Raw genomic sequence first — 15,502 nt, forward strand, 5'->3', positions numbered from 1 at the left:
CACATGGACTTCAACCCTTTGTGAAGTTATGTGCAGGCCGTCCGCCCCCTGCCCTACCAGCAGGGCCCCCGCAGGACTAGTGCTGGGTTCGCTTCTGAATCCCTCGGGGTCCTCAGGTCCCAGAAATGAATCTCAGGAGAATAGTTCTTTTCTCTTCTCCCATAAATTCCCCAACGGCAGGTGGCAAAGTCACCACGGCCACCACAGCCACCTCGCCGAGGCGGGAGGGGGAGATTCGGGGCCGCGGCCAGTAACCGGTGCCCAGGCAATGTGCCACTCCTCCCTGCTGGCACTGAAATCGTCACTTTCTGAAATGAGCCTCTGAAACGGCAGGTTACCCAAGGCTTGTTCAGCCCCTGACAACCAGATACTCGTATGTGGCATCTGTTTCTTCTGTTAAAGGAATATTTACCCTGAATAAATAGTCTCTCTTTTCAGAGAGAAGAAAATGCCACTTCTTAGGGTAAAAAAAAAAAAAAAAAAAAAAAGCGGGTGGGGGGGCAGGGGGCGAGGGATTTCTCTGAGAAAATTATTTTCGTGTGTTTTTCTAAAGCAATCTTTACATGAGGAGAGAAAATATCTAGTTAGGAACAGCTTCAAAATCCAACAAGCCGAGTTCCAAATTCAGAGCAAAAGCATCCAACAAACTTCTCCGCTTCGACGCCACTTAGTCCAAGCTTTTTAGAAACTGCCGCTAACAGGAGAGTCACAAAGCTCATGTTTCAAATAACATTTAAAACCGAGCGTTAAAACGGCATGACGTCTCTCCTATATCGCTTCTGCAGGCGTCTGTGCAGACTCAGCCTCTAAGGAACCCTCACTCCCTGGGAGCGGTTCGGCTCTGGCGACTTCCTCCTTCCCCGCCGCTGACCCGAGACCAGCTGGGGGGCCGTGGGCACCTCCCGCGGGGCGTGCCGGAGCCTGCACGATAAACGCCTCAAAACGAGGGGCCTGACAACCGAGCTGGACTCCGCACTAGCAGCGCAAGTTACCTGAGGAAACTTAACGGACAAGTGTTTAGCTAAGACCCAGCCCAGGAGTCACACACGAAAATACACTTCTTGGTACGTGGCTGGTGACGAGTGGATCACAAGATGTCTGATGTCGCCACCGCGACGGCGGCAGAGTGTATCAAGTGAAGAGGCAGGACAGCACATCCCGAACAGAGAACTATCCCACCAAAGGAGACCACCTACTCGAACACTCTCACCTAAAGCTTCTTCTCTAGAACACACATTAGAGACTAAAGCCCAAAAGAGAGGCATCGGGAAAGGGCACCTCCCCCCGACGACCTCAGGACGCACCCGGCTCATGTACCTGGTTATGGTGCTGACGGAGAAGTGAGATGGGGGCTGAGTCTCGTGCATGAGAAGTTTCAGGTAAACGCTGCTTTGGTCTCTCGCCACAGCCACCACTGGGTCGGCTTGTCCTTGGTCACATTTATAAAACAGCTTCGGGACAAGCCTAACATAAAAGTAAGGTTTATTTACTTAAGAAAAGTATCTGAAACTCACCTGGGATTCATCACCCTTCTCCATCAAGGTGGTTAAGCCTGCAACATGGTCTACCCACAGACCACCACCTCCCTTTTTCAGGGTGGCATTCCAGCACGCCAGAACAGGGGGTTCCAATCACAGGACCGACCACCCCCACACAAATCACACCAAGTCTGAAATAACTAGGTGCTGTACTTCCTTTTTGTCTGTACCTTTCTCTACATACAATAAAATGCTCTGATTTAAAGTTCTTCTTCGGGGGCGCCTGGATGGCTCAATGGGTTAACCATCTGACTCTTGATTTCAGCTCAGGTCATGATCTCAGAGTCGTGGGATCGAGCTCCATGCTGGGCATGGAGACTGCTGATAAGCTTCTCTCTCCCCTTCTGCCCTTCTCCCACTCCCACGCACATGCACAGGCCTGCGTGTGCTGTTTCTCAAAAAAATAAAGTTCTCTTTCTAATCATCTTGAGCACCATGAACAAGTACATGAAGCCACCATCCACAGAAAGTACTGGGCGCAGAGCAGATCTGAACGCCACGGGCTGGCCCCTACCTGCTTTGCAATTCTGCCTGCAAAACTGTCCCACACGTTCCCAGACGGCAAAGCTCCGGCTGAGGTCCCTCACAAATCTAAACTCAATCCGGAAGCAGAATACAGAACCATTTCGTAGAAGAACAGAAGGGCTCACTTCTGCAATTGACACTCCGCATGCATTTTACACGAACGTACTCACACACTCGCGGACGTGGCTCATAACTTATAGAAACAGCTGTTTTATCACATTGGTTTGCAAACCCCAGTATCTTTAATTAAGGTCACTGTCCCCCATGGAGATGTACTGATAAATACAACTTTCTTCTAAGGTAAAATAAGTGGCTATCATTTACAGGAAACGGCAAAGGTCCAAAATCACTGATTAGGTGAGTCAGACAAACGTGGTTAAGTGCATGAAAAGGTACATCTCACAAGCAATCAAAGGAACGCAAAGGACGACACTGAAAACAGAAAGGATACACATGAAATTGGAACTGTGGTTTTGAGTGGTTTGATTACAAAGATTTTTATTTCCATTTTAGTATTTTCCCTAAATTTTGTGCAGTAAACTTGTATTACTTAGAAAAGGTAAGTTTTTTTTCCCCTGTTACTATTATTTTTTAACAGAGAGCGAACATGAGCAGGGGAGGGGGCAGAGGAGGAGAGAGACAGTCTTAAGCAGGCTCCACACGCAGCGTGGAGTCCAACTAGGGGCTCAGTCTCACAGCTGTGAGACCGTGACCTGAGCCCAAAGCAAGAAACAGGACGCTTAACTGACTGAGCCACCCAGGCATCCCAAAGAGAAGTTATTTTAAAATGAAAAACCAATTTCTGCCTAAACAACTGACACATATTTAACTTTTTTGGAAATGTCTGTTTTGGTGGGAAGAATCAGGCATAATCATATTCTGGTCCTAAGAGTACAAACCCAGGTATGTTTCTGGAGAGCAATTTCACAGTAAGTACCAAAGCCCATAAAAAATCCACTTCTCGGTACTGACCCAAAAGAAATGAGAACATATGTCCACACAGAGTCTTGTGGGCAAATGCTCCACCAGCACAATTCATAGTAGTCAAGAAGTGGAAACAACAGCCATCTGGTGAGTGGACGAAGCAGACACGGACGGTGTCATCCACATAAAGGAACAGCATCCGGCAACACAGGGAACGAACCGCACGTCCGCACTGTGGCATGTATGAGCCTCGACAACTAAGTGAGAAAAGCCAGGAGCAGAAGTCCACCTACCGTATGATCCCATTTGTAGGAAATGCCCAGAAAAGGAAGTGGATTCGTGCTTGCCTGGGGCTGGGGGGTGGGAGGTGCTGCAAACGGGCACAGGATCTTTGTGGGGTGATGGGAGTGTCCTAACACTGGGACCGTGGAGGCCGCTGCACGGCTCTGCGGGTTTGCTACCAATCATTTAATTGTGCACTGAAAATGGGTAAATTTTAAGGGCTATAAAATATGTCAGTAAAGCCATGAAAATTTTTAAAAAACAACACCAAAAAGCTTGGCCTAGTAACTCAATTTCCAGGAATTAATTCTAAGGAAAAAATGTGTACATAAACATTTATGTGCAATAATATTTACTAACCATTATTGTCAAAGAAAACTTAACATTCAACCAAATAATATTTATATAAAAGCTTATCGCAACTCCAGAGTAAATTCTTGGCCACTAAGCAAAATCTCTTTTTTTGAAACGCTGCTGAGAGCCTTCCCTGATCTCCCACTGTGGGATGTGTCACGCACTTCAGTACAGAAGTACAAGTACACCGAATCCAGGGTGCTGCCCTCCACAATACCGGTGCTTACGGTTCCTGTCTCAGAAGTCTGAGGGCAGAAGAGGCTAATAATATAGTAAGTGGAAATGAGCAGATTACAAAATCACAGGCATCTGTCTCAATTTTGAAAAAGAGACTCCTATGCAGGATATGCATCAAAGTGCTAACAGTGAGCATCTCCAGGGGAGAAGCTAAGGTGACTTTTACTTTCCTCTGTATCCCAGGCTTCGGACAATGAGAGCGTGTCCCCCTGATGCTAGGAAGCTAGTACTTTGTTGCTGTTCCGGCCTCCCGGTAGACTCCTGCGGGGGTAAATACGACCTGTTCTGATGGTTTCAGAGCGGCTGAAGGTGGGCGCACACGATCTAGGAACGCTGACCTACTCTCTGGACGTTCCGGCTCTCCTCCTCGTACCATTTAGCGCTTTCACCACGAAAGGCAGCAAAGAGCAGACACTCGGTAACTACCTCATCAGTGCAGCTGCGGCAACGTGTCGCACCCTGGGGTCTTCGTCCCCAAGCAAGTAGATGACGACGTCATGGAGCACTCGGTCCTGCAGTTTTAAAAGCTTCAGAGAGAAGGATAAGGAAAACAGGGATGACGTCCGTATTGAACTAAATTCCAGGGAAGGTATTTTGGAAGGCCAGTGAGAAGGGACTCACGATCACCAGCCTTAACCCACACATACAATCACAACTATCACGATCTAAACTGCAGAATCAGCCTAGAACAGAGAGCACTCAGGAAAGCCCCCACCCCCGGGAAAGGGCAATTCCTGGAGGTGACAATGTGGCCCCACGAAAACAAACGGCTTACCCCTGTGTAATGATGGGCCCCTCTGTGTAGATTTTCTGCTTTTGCCTCCAAAAAGCTCACCAACCTAACAAAAGAACATTTTTAACAAAATAATTTAGTTACTCAACCAACACTCACTGTCGGCCTGCAAGCCTCCGACAGACGTCGGGACGCTGGAGGCCGGCTCCGGCGTGGGCAGGGAGAGACGGTGCTTCCCAAAGCCCACAGAAGGATGAATGTTTTTAAACAAGTACAATTTATGTTCCACTCATCATTTCACTCAGTAAGATAGCACTCAGTACACTGTTTTTCTTCAAAATAAATACAAATATCTATTACTGTGAAAGAGTCCACCTGGCCTCAGAGTGAGCTCAAACACCCACCACGGGAGGAGAGCGGGCCGTGGGGATGGGGCCGTTCACCCCTTCCTCTGCGAGGCAGAGGGGAGAGCATGCCCTCATTCCCAGAGGTGTTCTGAGGAAGAAAGGAAATAACCACGGAGGGCACCTAGCTCTGAGCCTGACACATAACAACCACTTTATTACAGTGGCTTGAAAAAGAACCAAACACCTGGATAACATAGAAATTTCCCCTTCTAAAATAAAGCGTTGAAAGAGAACATCTTAAACCAAAGTTCCTCTTCGAAAATGAAAACCTACAAGGGCATCAATCAAGTTATTCTGTAATCGCAAGGACGTAGAAATGGCCCACGTGACCTACATCCGGTGTGGTGAGGAGTATGTTCCTTTTCCACGAGCGCGCGATTTAAGTATGAGCTCTCTCATTCCCACCATCCAGAACATTCAGGTGACTAAAACTACCAGAAAGATCCACTCCTCTGCCTTATTTTAAAACCCCAGGCACAGGGCAAGCTGAGGAGGAAACAAGCATCAGCAACCCAAGCCGCCCAGACTCCCGACTCACAGGTTACCTGAGAAGCATCACTCATCAGTAACTCAATCAACCGACCCAGCCCTTTCAATTCCTAGCTCAAACTCCCGAGCAGCTTAGGTCTGCTCACCTAATGACCCTGATTCACTTACCTAAAGTCAATCTCTGCGAGCGTCTCCAAAAGCTCTGTCCTCACCAGCCAGTAGGAGCTGTCCCTCAGGCTCAGTACATCGGTGATCAGCTGCAGTCCCAGTTCACTGGAGCTACTGCTGCACAGACTCATGACACAGTGCTGGAGAACAAGGTACAGTCAGGGTCAGTCCCACCTCGTTCAAGGACATCACTCGTCCACAGACCTGCTTCCTCTTCTGACTGCAGCAGGGGGGCCACACTTTTCCCACATCACTCAGAAATGTTTATAACCCCATGTGTCCCTTTCACACAACTCTGTTTCTCTCTGCGCCTGTTTCTGTCTCTGTCTTGGCCTCTACTCCCAGACGCCACTCTCGTGACCGCTGGTCGGCATGTTAACAGGGAGCCGTGCAGCACAGCAGCACGGCTCCATTCTAAATCAAGGCTCAGAGCCAGGGCTGGTGGGGGACCCACGGCCCTCTGCTAAGTGACCGCGTTCTCCACTGCCCAACGCGCCAGAACAGCTCCCGTGGCTGCCCCTCCCGCCCCTCCGTGCATACGCGGGCACGTCCACAACACGGGTGCGCGGTGACTCCGGGCCAGGGGCTCGCGCTTCCCTCTGCTCCCGGAAAGACACCGATGGAAACCTGGCAGACGTTTGCACCTAAGGAACAATTCTGGCCATGAAATTTTGTAAAGGGAAGGTATACTGTTAGTTTGGCAATTTGCTGGGTTTTTGTTTTGGTTTTTACTGTCGCTGACTGGCCAGTAGTGATTTGTGAGCCCCCTGAGACACAAAGGTTCAACACGCCACCAGGTACAGGCTGGAGGTTAGCAGCACTGGCACAGAACACAGGTGGCCAGGTAACATTACCGCTCACTTTGACTGGGTCTTCTATGGGCCTAAGAGAGCCGTTGGTTGTTCAATCCCACAGGTTTTACACTTAAGGTTAGCGAGATATATTTCTAAAGGGACCCTTAGAAAAGGTACGTTTTTAGCAAATATTCAGTGTTAAAACTTAAACTACACTTAATTAAGCCTTACCTTTACTGGTAATGTTATCTTTCTACAGCTGAGTGGTGAACACATACACGTTTGTTATTGTTTACACCTTTAGGATGTCTGGAAATATTCAGTATCAAGCCCGATTTCAATTATAACAATGGTAAAATTTCCACTGATCAAAGAATTGATTTCTGTAAAAGATCATGCTTACCCTCACAGCTGTGCAGGCCAACTTGCAAGTGACAGAAGATTCATCCTTCAAAGTTTTCCGCAGCAAAGGAATGCAGTCCTCCAGAGAAAATGTATTTCCTGACCAAAAGAGCAAACAGGAAACGTCTTTATGTAAACTTGAGCCTGAGAATTCTATCTAGAAAATACCCCGAAAACTCCGAACATTACCTGTCAGAGCTCTAACGGTGCCCATCCAGTCTCCCACTTGGAAGCGGGACCTGCTCAGGGTGGAGGAGATGAGGGTCCCACAGAGAACGGCCGTGGCTCCTCTGACCTGGGGGTCTCCGTGATCGATGTAGTTCAGGATGTCTGACACATATGGCTCCTCTGCAGAGAGAAATTGCCCAGCCACTGTGCAGGCCCCGACTGTCAATTTTCTAACTCAGAATAAAAGCTTAATTCTTAGGAAAGAAAAAAAAAGGGGGGGGGGGCGATCCAAATCTAGAAAAGACTTGAATATAGCAACCGTGAGTGGTAGAAACTATTTTGGGGTTTAAAGATTCCAGCTTCATCACAGCCTCGATATCGCACAGATTTTCTGGATTCTAATTCCAGGTTGCCAGTCAGTAATCAAAATTCCAAGATTTCACTTCAAAAAAAAAGATGAGAGAAACTCAGACCAGTCCACACTTACCTAATATGAATTCAAGAGCCCAAGTGTGTCCCCTCGCCCAAAGAAAGGGAGGGAACACGGGAGGACAATTTTAGAAGTGCGGTTCCTCCCCCATTTATTCCAACATGAGAGTGTGTCCCAGAACGTGTGCTACAGGAGACGGGATCTGCTGTTCTCTGCTGGTCTCAGGTCCCACTTGTCTCTGAGTGTGCACATCTGGCCTGGCTGAGCGTGACCCAAAGCAATTTGGATTATACGCGACTTGTGCTTTGGGTATACACGCAGCATGTATGTGAACTGGCGCTTACGCTCCCAGCTCTCTATCGTTTCGCCACGTGTGTTCACACTGAACACGGCATCCACACGGAGTCCAGAAAGCTAAAAACATCACCAGTCCTGTGTTTTAAATAGAGCTACAACACAGTTCAAATGCCACCAAGTAACTCGAAAAGCAGATCAGTCTGAAACTAACATAGCCAAGATGATTTGAAACAGTTCTCCAAGTACTGATTCAACATGAGGAATGAGGCGTGAACTTTCAACATACCAGGGTACTCCACGGAGTCAAGAGGTACTTTGTAAAGTTTGCTGAAGAAAGACTCAGGATGAAGGGCCACAGCGGCTCCCACACAGCTCAGTGCCAGTGCCTTCACGCTGACCCTCACGTCCCTGTCCGGAACCAACACTGCAAAGAAACCACCTCGGTCACGTTCGGCTTCAAGGCGGTAAACATGCGGTGGCCACGTAAACAAACTAAACCCAGTAACCCAGCTCCCTCAGTGTCCCCTCGCCGCTCCCGTGGGTCAGCCAAAACCAGAGCTCACGCCCAGCTTCTACTTCCTCCCTTTGCTGCACAACGAGGGACAAACTGGTCACCATGTTGACCTTGAAACCTAGGTATTTCCTTCAATGCTGGACCTGCCCTGCTATATACGTACCATTCTTCTCCCCAGTCAGCAAAAACGAAGCCGACAGAAGGCGGACACAATGGACAAGAGGAACAGAATCGTCATCGGTAGACTGTCCTATGTCACCTTTGATCCGGCAAGGCTACAACAGAGAAACAAGACACTTTGTTGTCCGTCTTGTAATCAAGGAACCAATACATTCATTCATCAGTGCATTCAACAAATAGTTCCAGAGCAGCACTTATGCCGGGCGCTGGGGATACAGAGACACCCATCTCCATCATACACAAGCCTGACCTCACAGATCATGGCGGAGCAGGATCAGAGCGATCAGAGGCAGGCCTAACACGGGGTCACGTGGGCCATGGCAGGGATGAGCTCAGCGTGCAGGGAGGGCACGCGGGATAGAAGGCAGCTGAGACCTGGCATCAGGAGGCTACTCGGGAAAAGACGGCATGAGCCATCATCTGCAGCACAAGGGGAAGCTACTTAGACAGAGGAAGAGCCCTAGGAATGCCCAAAGCCGAGAGGGAGCAGACCTGGCTCAGAGGGGACCTGGAAGGAAGTGCTGAGTCCACAGGATGACTGAGCATCTACAGAGGGACTAAGTACAGAACGCCCTTTCTCGCCCTCAAGGAATTTAAAATTAACTGGGAAGACGCTTACGTGTAAAAAAGTAAGCAATTCAGAGATACTTTACAAAAAGTTCAATGAATAACTCAACAACAAAAACCCAAATGTGATTAAAAACTGAGCAAAGGACTCGAATAGACATTTCTCCAAAGACATATAAATGGCCAGTCAGCACATGAAAAGATGCCCAACATCACTAATCATAGGGGACGGCACATCAAAACCCCGGTGATCTACAATCTCACACCCTACAGAATGGCTGCTGTCAAAAAAAATCAGAAAATAACAAGTGCTGACGGGGATGTGGGGAAACTGGAAGCCTGGGCGCCGTCAGCAGGAACCTAAAATGGCGCGGCCGTTGCGGAAAACAGTGTGGCGGTTCCTCAGAAAAACCTAAAACTAGAATTACCGTGTGGTCCTGCAATTCCACTTCTGGGGACACATCACATCCAAAAGACCTGAGAGCAGGGTCTTGAAGAGACACACGCGCCCCCAGGTCCACACAGCATCATTTGCACGGGCGGAAGATGGAACCCAAGTGTCTATCAGTGGAGGAACAGAGAAGCAAAATGTGCAAAATGTGGTGCACACGTTCAGCGGGACCTCACTCAGCCTTAGAAAGGAAGGACATCCTGACACCCGCCACCACACGGGTGAACCTGGACAACATCATCCCAAGTGAAATAAGCCAGTCGCGAAAGGACAAATACTTTGTGACTTCGTGATCCCACTGATACGAGCTTCCTGGAGGAGTCACATCCACGGAGACACAAAGCAGAGGGTGGGAGCCAGGGGCTGGGGGCGGGGGCAGTTAGTGCTTAATGGGGACGGAGTTTCCGTCTGGGGAGATGGAAACAGTTCCGGGCTGGAGGGTGGTGGCTGTGCAACGTGCAGCACTTGTGCCCTGAGCTGCCCGCTTTGCGGTGCGATGACGGCAGAGTTTCTGCCGTATGTATTTTACCACCATGAATAAACAAATCAATTAAATGAACAAAACCAAGACAGGTTGCAAGACTATGCGTGGCCATCAGACGAAAGGCCCAATCGGTGTGAGCCAGGTCTGTCTGGGAAGGACTCTCAGTGAGGCAGACCTTCAGGCAATTCTCAAGGATTTGGGGTGCACCTAGGGAGGCAGAAAGGAAGAGCACACCTAGGAAGAGGTCAGTACTTAAGGCGAAATGGCTGAGCAGGAGCTCAGAGATGGGAAAGCTGGGAGCACAGCACACAGACAGCAGCCACGGCGGTCTGAAGCGTTCACGTGAGCTCAGAATGCTGAGTGGGCTCAGGCCTCACTACCTCACCTTGTTTTCTTGATCTCCTGCTTCGGCAGCTTCGTCTCTTGAGACAAACATATCCACACTGCTGTCGGAGGGCCGCCGGCTGTGGCCCACGCTTTTCAATAAATGTGCTTGCTGAAGGGCTTCAAAATCAGAGAGATTGGGACTGAGTGACAAGTTTCCAATTAAATAGCAAATATACATTTTTACACAAAGCCCACATGAAAGTATAGGACTTAGATCAAGAAAAAGGACAGTCATTCCTCAACTGATGTTCCTCATCTGCTATTTACAACTCAGAAAACAAAGACATCTTCTAGGAAGCCACAGTAAAACTGAGACGTTGGGGTCGAAAACAAGACCATAGCGCACCGCGGAAGTCCACGTACCAGCTGCGGAGTTTCGGAAAGCATCTACGTCTTCCTCCGGAAGAATGCTCGCGGCCTCCTCATCCTCGTCCTGTGGCTGTCCGATCTGCAACCCCGAATACTGGCTGTCGGCCCCATCTAACACCTGCATGGTTCGAGAGGGCTGGTGAAGGTTCAGATGGGACGTCACCGAGGGACAGGCTCTCCAACATGGGTAGGCAAAGGCACAGCCAGAAATCACAGGGACCGCATCTTATGTACTAACACAAAGGTCATTTCCTTAAATGCACAGACATGCACGCACATAAAATCCAGTTCGCTGACCACACACTGCTACTACGTTATAAAAAGCTTCACAGCTATAAAAATTCAAAATAAATTCCAATCTGAAATTTTCTCTTTTTGACATTAAAAAAAAAAAATCTTTGTCTTTACAAGAAAATTTTATAGTAAGTCAAAAATGAGGGAAATCTTTTAGACAAAAACCTAACACTACACCAGGTTAAGCTTCGAAGCTGCTAGGACTAAATCAACTAAGTTCTGGACACAGTATGTCATCTACTTAGCCAAAACTTGGATTATGATTCCATATTGCAAAATAAAATATTCACATTCACTTGAAATCCCATGTAATTTGCCTGAAAAACTGAATGATGGAACCTCACTCAGTACACGAGTAATTACTGAAGTAAATTCTGTATCATTTTAAAAAGTCATTCCAAATCCTTACAATTAAATAAAAAACGTCAAGCTACATGTTCAAAAACAACCCAGAAAAGAAACAATTTCCTCCACTATCCTACTTAGTTTATTAAAAAAAAAAAAAAAACCTTACCTCAGTTAAAAAAAAAGAAAACTTACAATGAGAAATCCTACCATGACAAAAACCAATACTTTTTCAATATCTCACTACATGCCAGGCAGGATCAAAAAGCACTTGACACGTCTGGGCTCCTGTAACCTCCGTGAGCCTTAAGGCACAAGTACTGCTGTCCTCAATCTATGGATGAGAAAACTGAGGCAAAAGGGGACACAAGTGTCCCAGACTGCACAGCGAGTCAACGACAGGTCCACATTCTGGTGGCTCCCTGCAACAGGCCCCTGAACCACCACGCTGAGCTGTCTCACGAGGAAATTCCCCAGCCCCTTCACTTTGCTTCTTCCGTCTGTGGCACTTATCACCACCTATTTATTTACGTACTGACTGATTATTGGCTTATTATCTGCCGCCCCCCCCCACACACACACACGCACACGCTCTAGAATAGGGACGATGAAGCTATGACCTAAGGACCAAACCTGGCCCGCCACCTGTTTTTATAAATGAAGTTTTATTGGAATGCTAGTTCATTGACATACTGTCTATGGCCGCTTTCACACAGCAGCAGAGAGGACTATGTGACACAGGCAGTATGGCTCAGAAAGCCAAAGATCTTCGCTGTCCGGCCCCATATGGAGTTCTGCAACTCCCACCCTAGGATGTTAGCTTTCTGCGAGCAGTTCTGCATGTTGTGCCCTCTACTTATGCCCAGCTTGGGAACAATCCCTGGAGCTTAACAGGCGCTCCATGTATTTGTTCAGCAAATAATTAATGATTACGTATGGGACATGGAAGTACCTCATAAACTAGAAAGAACTACACCAATGTGGAAATTATCAAGGAAAGATGTTCATTCTCTACAGGCCAGAGAGACCCGCAGAGGCCCTACTCCCAGCACTGTTACGCAGTGAACCACTGGGTAACCTCGGGAGACCAGAAGTTTTCAGAATCCCCTATGGTCCTTCACTCCTATTTCTAACAAATTCACCAGAAATGATCCACTGTGAAGAGGCAAGATACCCATGGAAACTGGTGCAATAAACACACACCAGAATCTCCCCCCGCCCCACCCACTTAACACACTGCTCCTGACCCAGCACTCTCCCCGACCTTCCCCTCCCTGCATACTGGTCAGAACCTGCTCGTGCTTTTCTTACCCACTGGTCCAGTTATTTGTCCTCTGGGGCCAGGTTTTCTAGTTAAAACCCTAACTGGGAGTGAGCTCCCTTCTCTACCCAAGTAACTTAATCTGCGTGGCCATCAGAAATCCCAAGCACACGACAACTCGACAACTGCTTAGTAGGGACAGGCGACTGTTTTATCTCCTGATTTGTCATTCAATGCTTCTGCATTTATCCAAGCTAAAAAAAAAAAGTTCTTAATAAAATCTATGAACTAGTAACAGAACACTTAATAGTACAAATTGCTTAAAAAAAATGGGGTGTCAAACTCAGTCTAAACTTTTCCTGAACTTTTTGATGAGACCATCCCCGAAGTGTTTCTTGTCCACTAGCTCAGAGATCAGAAGTACTTAAATCCATGCTCTATAAGATGGGATATGTTGTAAGAGGTTTTGAAAAGCCAAAAAATATTAAAATAATGCACAGCATTAATGTTTTTAATTACAATGCATTAAGACCACAGATCTATTACCAACAGGCTCCGTATGGATTTACTAAATAATGATTTGATCTGTGCCCAACAAGTTCTTACAGAATGTAAAATGCAGTTTTAGCAACATTCATATCATCAACTAACCTAATTTCTGACCTCCGTGTTCAACACAAATGCCACTCAGCCATTTCCTTCAGTGAGGTTCTCAGGTGGGTTTGAACTCTCCATTAACGACCTAAGCTGCTGACCTGTGCACTCTCACTAGTGAGTCACATGGGGAGAGGGAAATAGGCAGGAGGGTCTGGGTCTGGGCCTCCAGGCGAGGCCTCTCTGCAGAAACTGGGGCACCCTCTGCACCCACTTACAATTTCAGAACTGTCTGAAGGGGTCACAGCCGAATCGGGCCCTTCGGTGGTGGTCTGGGAACTGTCACTGACTGGGGAGGAGGCCTGGGTGCCATCGTTCAGGTCCATGGCTGGGTCAGACGGGACGGCACTGATCTGGCTAGAGCTGTGGCTCAGGATGTCCTCCTCATCCCCGTCGGTGGCAGCGCTCGCCAAGTCACAGCCAGTCAGATCCACCGAGTCCGGCTGCAGCGTGTGCTGTGAGCGGGGCTGCTCGGTGATGATGTCGTGCCCCACGGAGTCGGCAGTTGAACCGGCGGAGCCAGGAGTGGAGACTCCAGAAGAGGCCGCCAGCTCACCACCAATCTCACCCTTGACTGAGGCTGAAGACAAAGAAACACTCATTCCTCAAAGGGCCAGGAAAAACATTCAACAGGGACGTTGAAATCAAATGTTCACAAAATACCCCCAAATTCACTGTCACCAAATGTTTCAACTGCAAAAAATCATGAAATACCATGAAAATGTGAACTAGTATATTTCAAAAGCAAGACAACAGTGCATTCTTCAAACATGACTAAAATTGTGTTTCACTGTATTCTTGACTTACCTTTTTTTACTCTCTTACCCTGTCGTATTAATAAAATAAGGATTCTCAGCAGATAGTTTTAAATGCTGTCAATATTCTGAAGTGGGATTTCACTGTAAAACCTGAAGCACGCTCAGTAACATAACCACTTCAAGTCCTTGAGCAACAGCTCCAGCCAGGGCTTGGAGCCACACATAAAGATTTCTGTGATTCACAGGCGGCCTGGCCTGGGATGCGAGGCGGGGCGTCTGCGCACTCTCAGCCAGCAGGGCTCGGAAACGACAGAAAGTCACCGTCTCTGTGAGGTGGGCTTTCCTTCTCCCCAGACCCTGCTCAAGACCGCTAAGCCAGTCCTACCCTCCTGTCCAGCCAATGCGCAGAGCATTTTCCTAGCTTTTTTTTTAATTCCCACTAAAAAGACACACACACACACCACATAAAATTCACTAGCAGAAGATCTACGCCAAGCTGTTACCAGGGGTCATTCCTGGAGGCCCCAAGGGCCAGTGAGCCCTTGACCTCAACAATACTGCAGACGGCTGTAATTTTGTTTTGTTTTTGTAACTAAAAAAAAAAAAATCTATTTCTATTTTGTACAAGTGAATAGATAAATAATCACCACTGGAATTTTTCAGATTTTCCTTCCCAAATACCTTAGCCTTATTTCAGCTGTCTAAAAATAATCTTTTGGATAGGACTGTACAATCCAAACCACTCTCATTTAATCCAGTTATTAGTATCTTAAGCAACACTTATCACTCATAAAGTGAATAAAGAATCTGTAAGAAATGTAAATTTCTTTCAAGTTAAACTATCCACAATTTTAATCCCATTCACAATCCCTGTAATTCATGAGACACTTACCTACCATCCCCTACTACATAAGAAGACTTATGCTCAGGGAGCATAAACCTAATTTTAAAAGAGCCTAAACCAAGGAAAATAGCAAGTATTTGATGCAAGAAAACACAGAGACACGTTTCAAAGTAAATGCTCGAAAAGAAGCATGGGTTAGCCACCATTCGAGCGAGCTGGCTTCACCGCTACCCCTCAGGAGGGGCAGGACAGGGGTAGGGAAGGTGCAGGGAAGGGGCCAGTAGAGAGGAGGGAGGGGAGCACCACTGCCCCTCCCTCAGAGCTACCTGCGAAGGCGGGGCTGCTGCCCTCCGACCTGGACTCGGAGTCATCCTCCAAGGCTGCTGCGTCTCCGAAGAGCATTTTCCCTAGGAAATGATGTAGCAAGAGTCCTTAAGCTTGCTACACGAAGGACTTTAAAAATCAAACAGATGCACATTCTAAGCGGCAAATCATAAGCATATTTAGTTCACTCTCTCATATAAGAGTATATGAAATATATTTTTAAATAAAAGTATTTTTATACGTCTAGTGTGCTAAACACAAAGAAGCCACAATATGATATTTAGATATTATTAAAATCAATAAACCTACATGGAACAAAGTT

The 15,502-nt window shown here is 47.4% G+C and overlaps 1 protein-coding gene across 3 annotated transcripts in view; it reads right to left on the reverse strand.

The window, feature by feature from the left end:
- Positions 1 to 15,502, reverse strand: part of HTT (huntingtin) — a 145,984-nt gene that overhangs the window by 86,620 nt on the left and 43,862 nt on the right. For all 3 annotated transcript variants that reach the window (XM_027071080.2, XM_027071023.2, XM_027071126.2), the window contains 12 exons: positions 15,183 to 15,263; positions 13,473 to 13,834; positions 10,695 to 10,818; positions 10,330 to 10,448; positions 8,426 to 8,537; positions 8,035 to 8,172; positions 7,043 to 7,201; positions 6,855 to 6,952; positions 5,658 to 5,797; positions 4,636 to 4,699; positions 4,287 to 4,387; positions 1,318 to 1,464 (listed from right to left, as the gene is read on the reverse strand). In XM_027071080.2, coding sequence (XP_026926881.2) covers positions 1,318 to 1,464; positions 4,287 to 4,387; positions 4,636 to 4,699; positions 5,658 to 5,797; positions 6,855 to 6,952; positions 7,043 to 7,201; positions 8,035 to 8,172; positions 8,426 to 8,537; positions 10,330 to 10,448; positions 10,695 to 10,818; positions 13,473 to 13,834; positions 15,183 to 15,263 — 1,645 coding nt within the window. The remainder of the gene's footprint in view (positions 1 to 1,317; positions 1,465 to 4,286; positions 4,388 to 4,635; positions 4,700 to 5,657; positions 5,798 to 6,854; positions 6,953 to 7,042; positions 7,202 to 8,034; positions 8,173 to 8,425; positions 8,538 to 10,329; positions 10,449 to 10,694; positions 10,819 to 13,472; positions 13,835 to 15,182; positions 15,264 to 15,502) is intronic.

The sequence above is a fragment of the Acinonyx jubatus genome, chromosome B1 (assembly GCF_027475565.1).
Source record: "Acinonyx jubatus isolate Ajub_Pintada_27869175 chromosome B1, VMU_Ajub_asm_v1.0, whole genome shotgun sequence".
In the NCBI taxonomy this organism is placed as follows: domain Eukaryota; kingdom Metazoa; phylum Chordata; class Mammalia; order Carnivora; family Felidae; genus Acinonyx; species Acinonyx jubatus.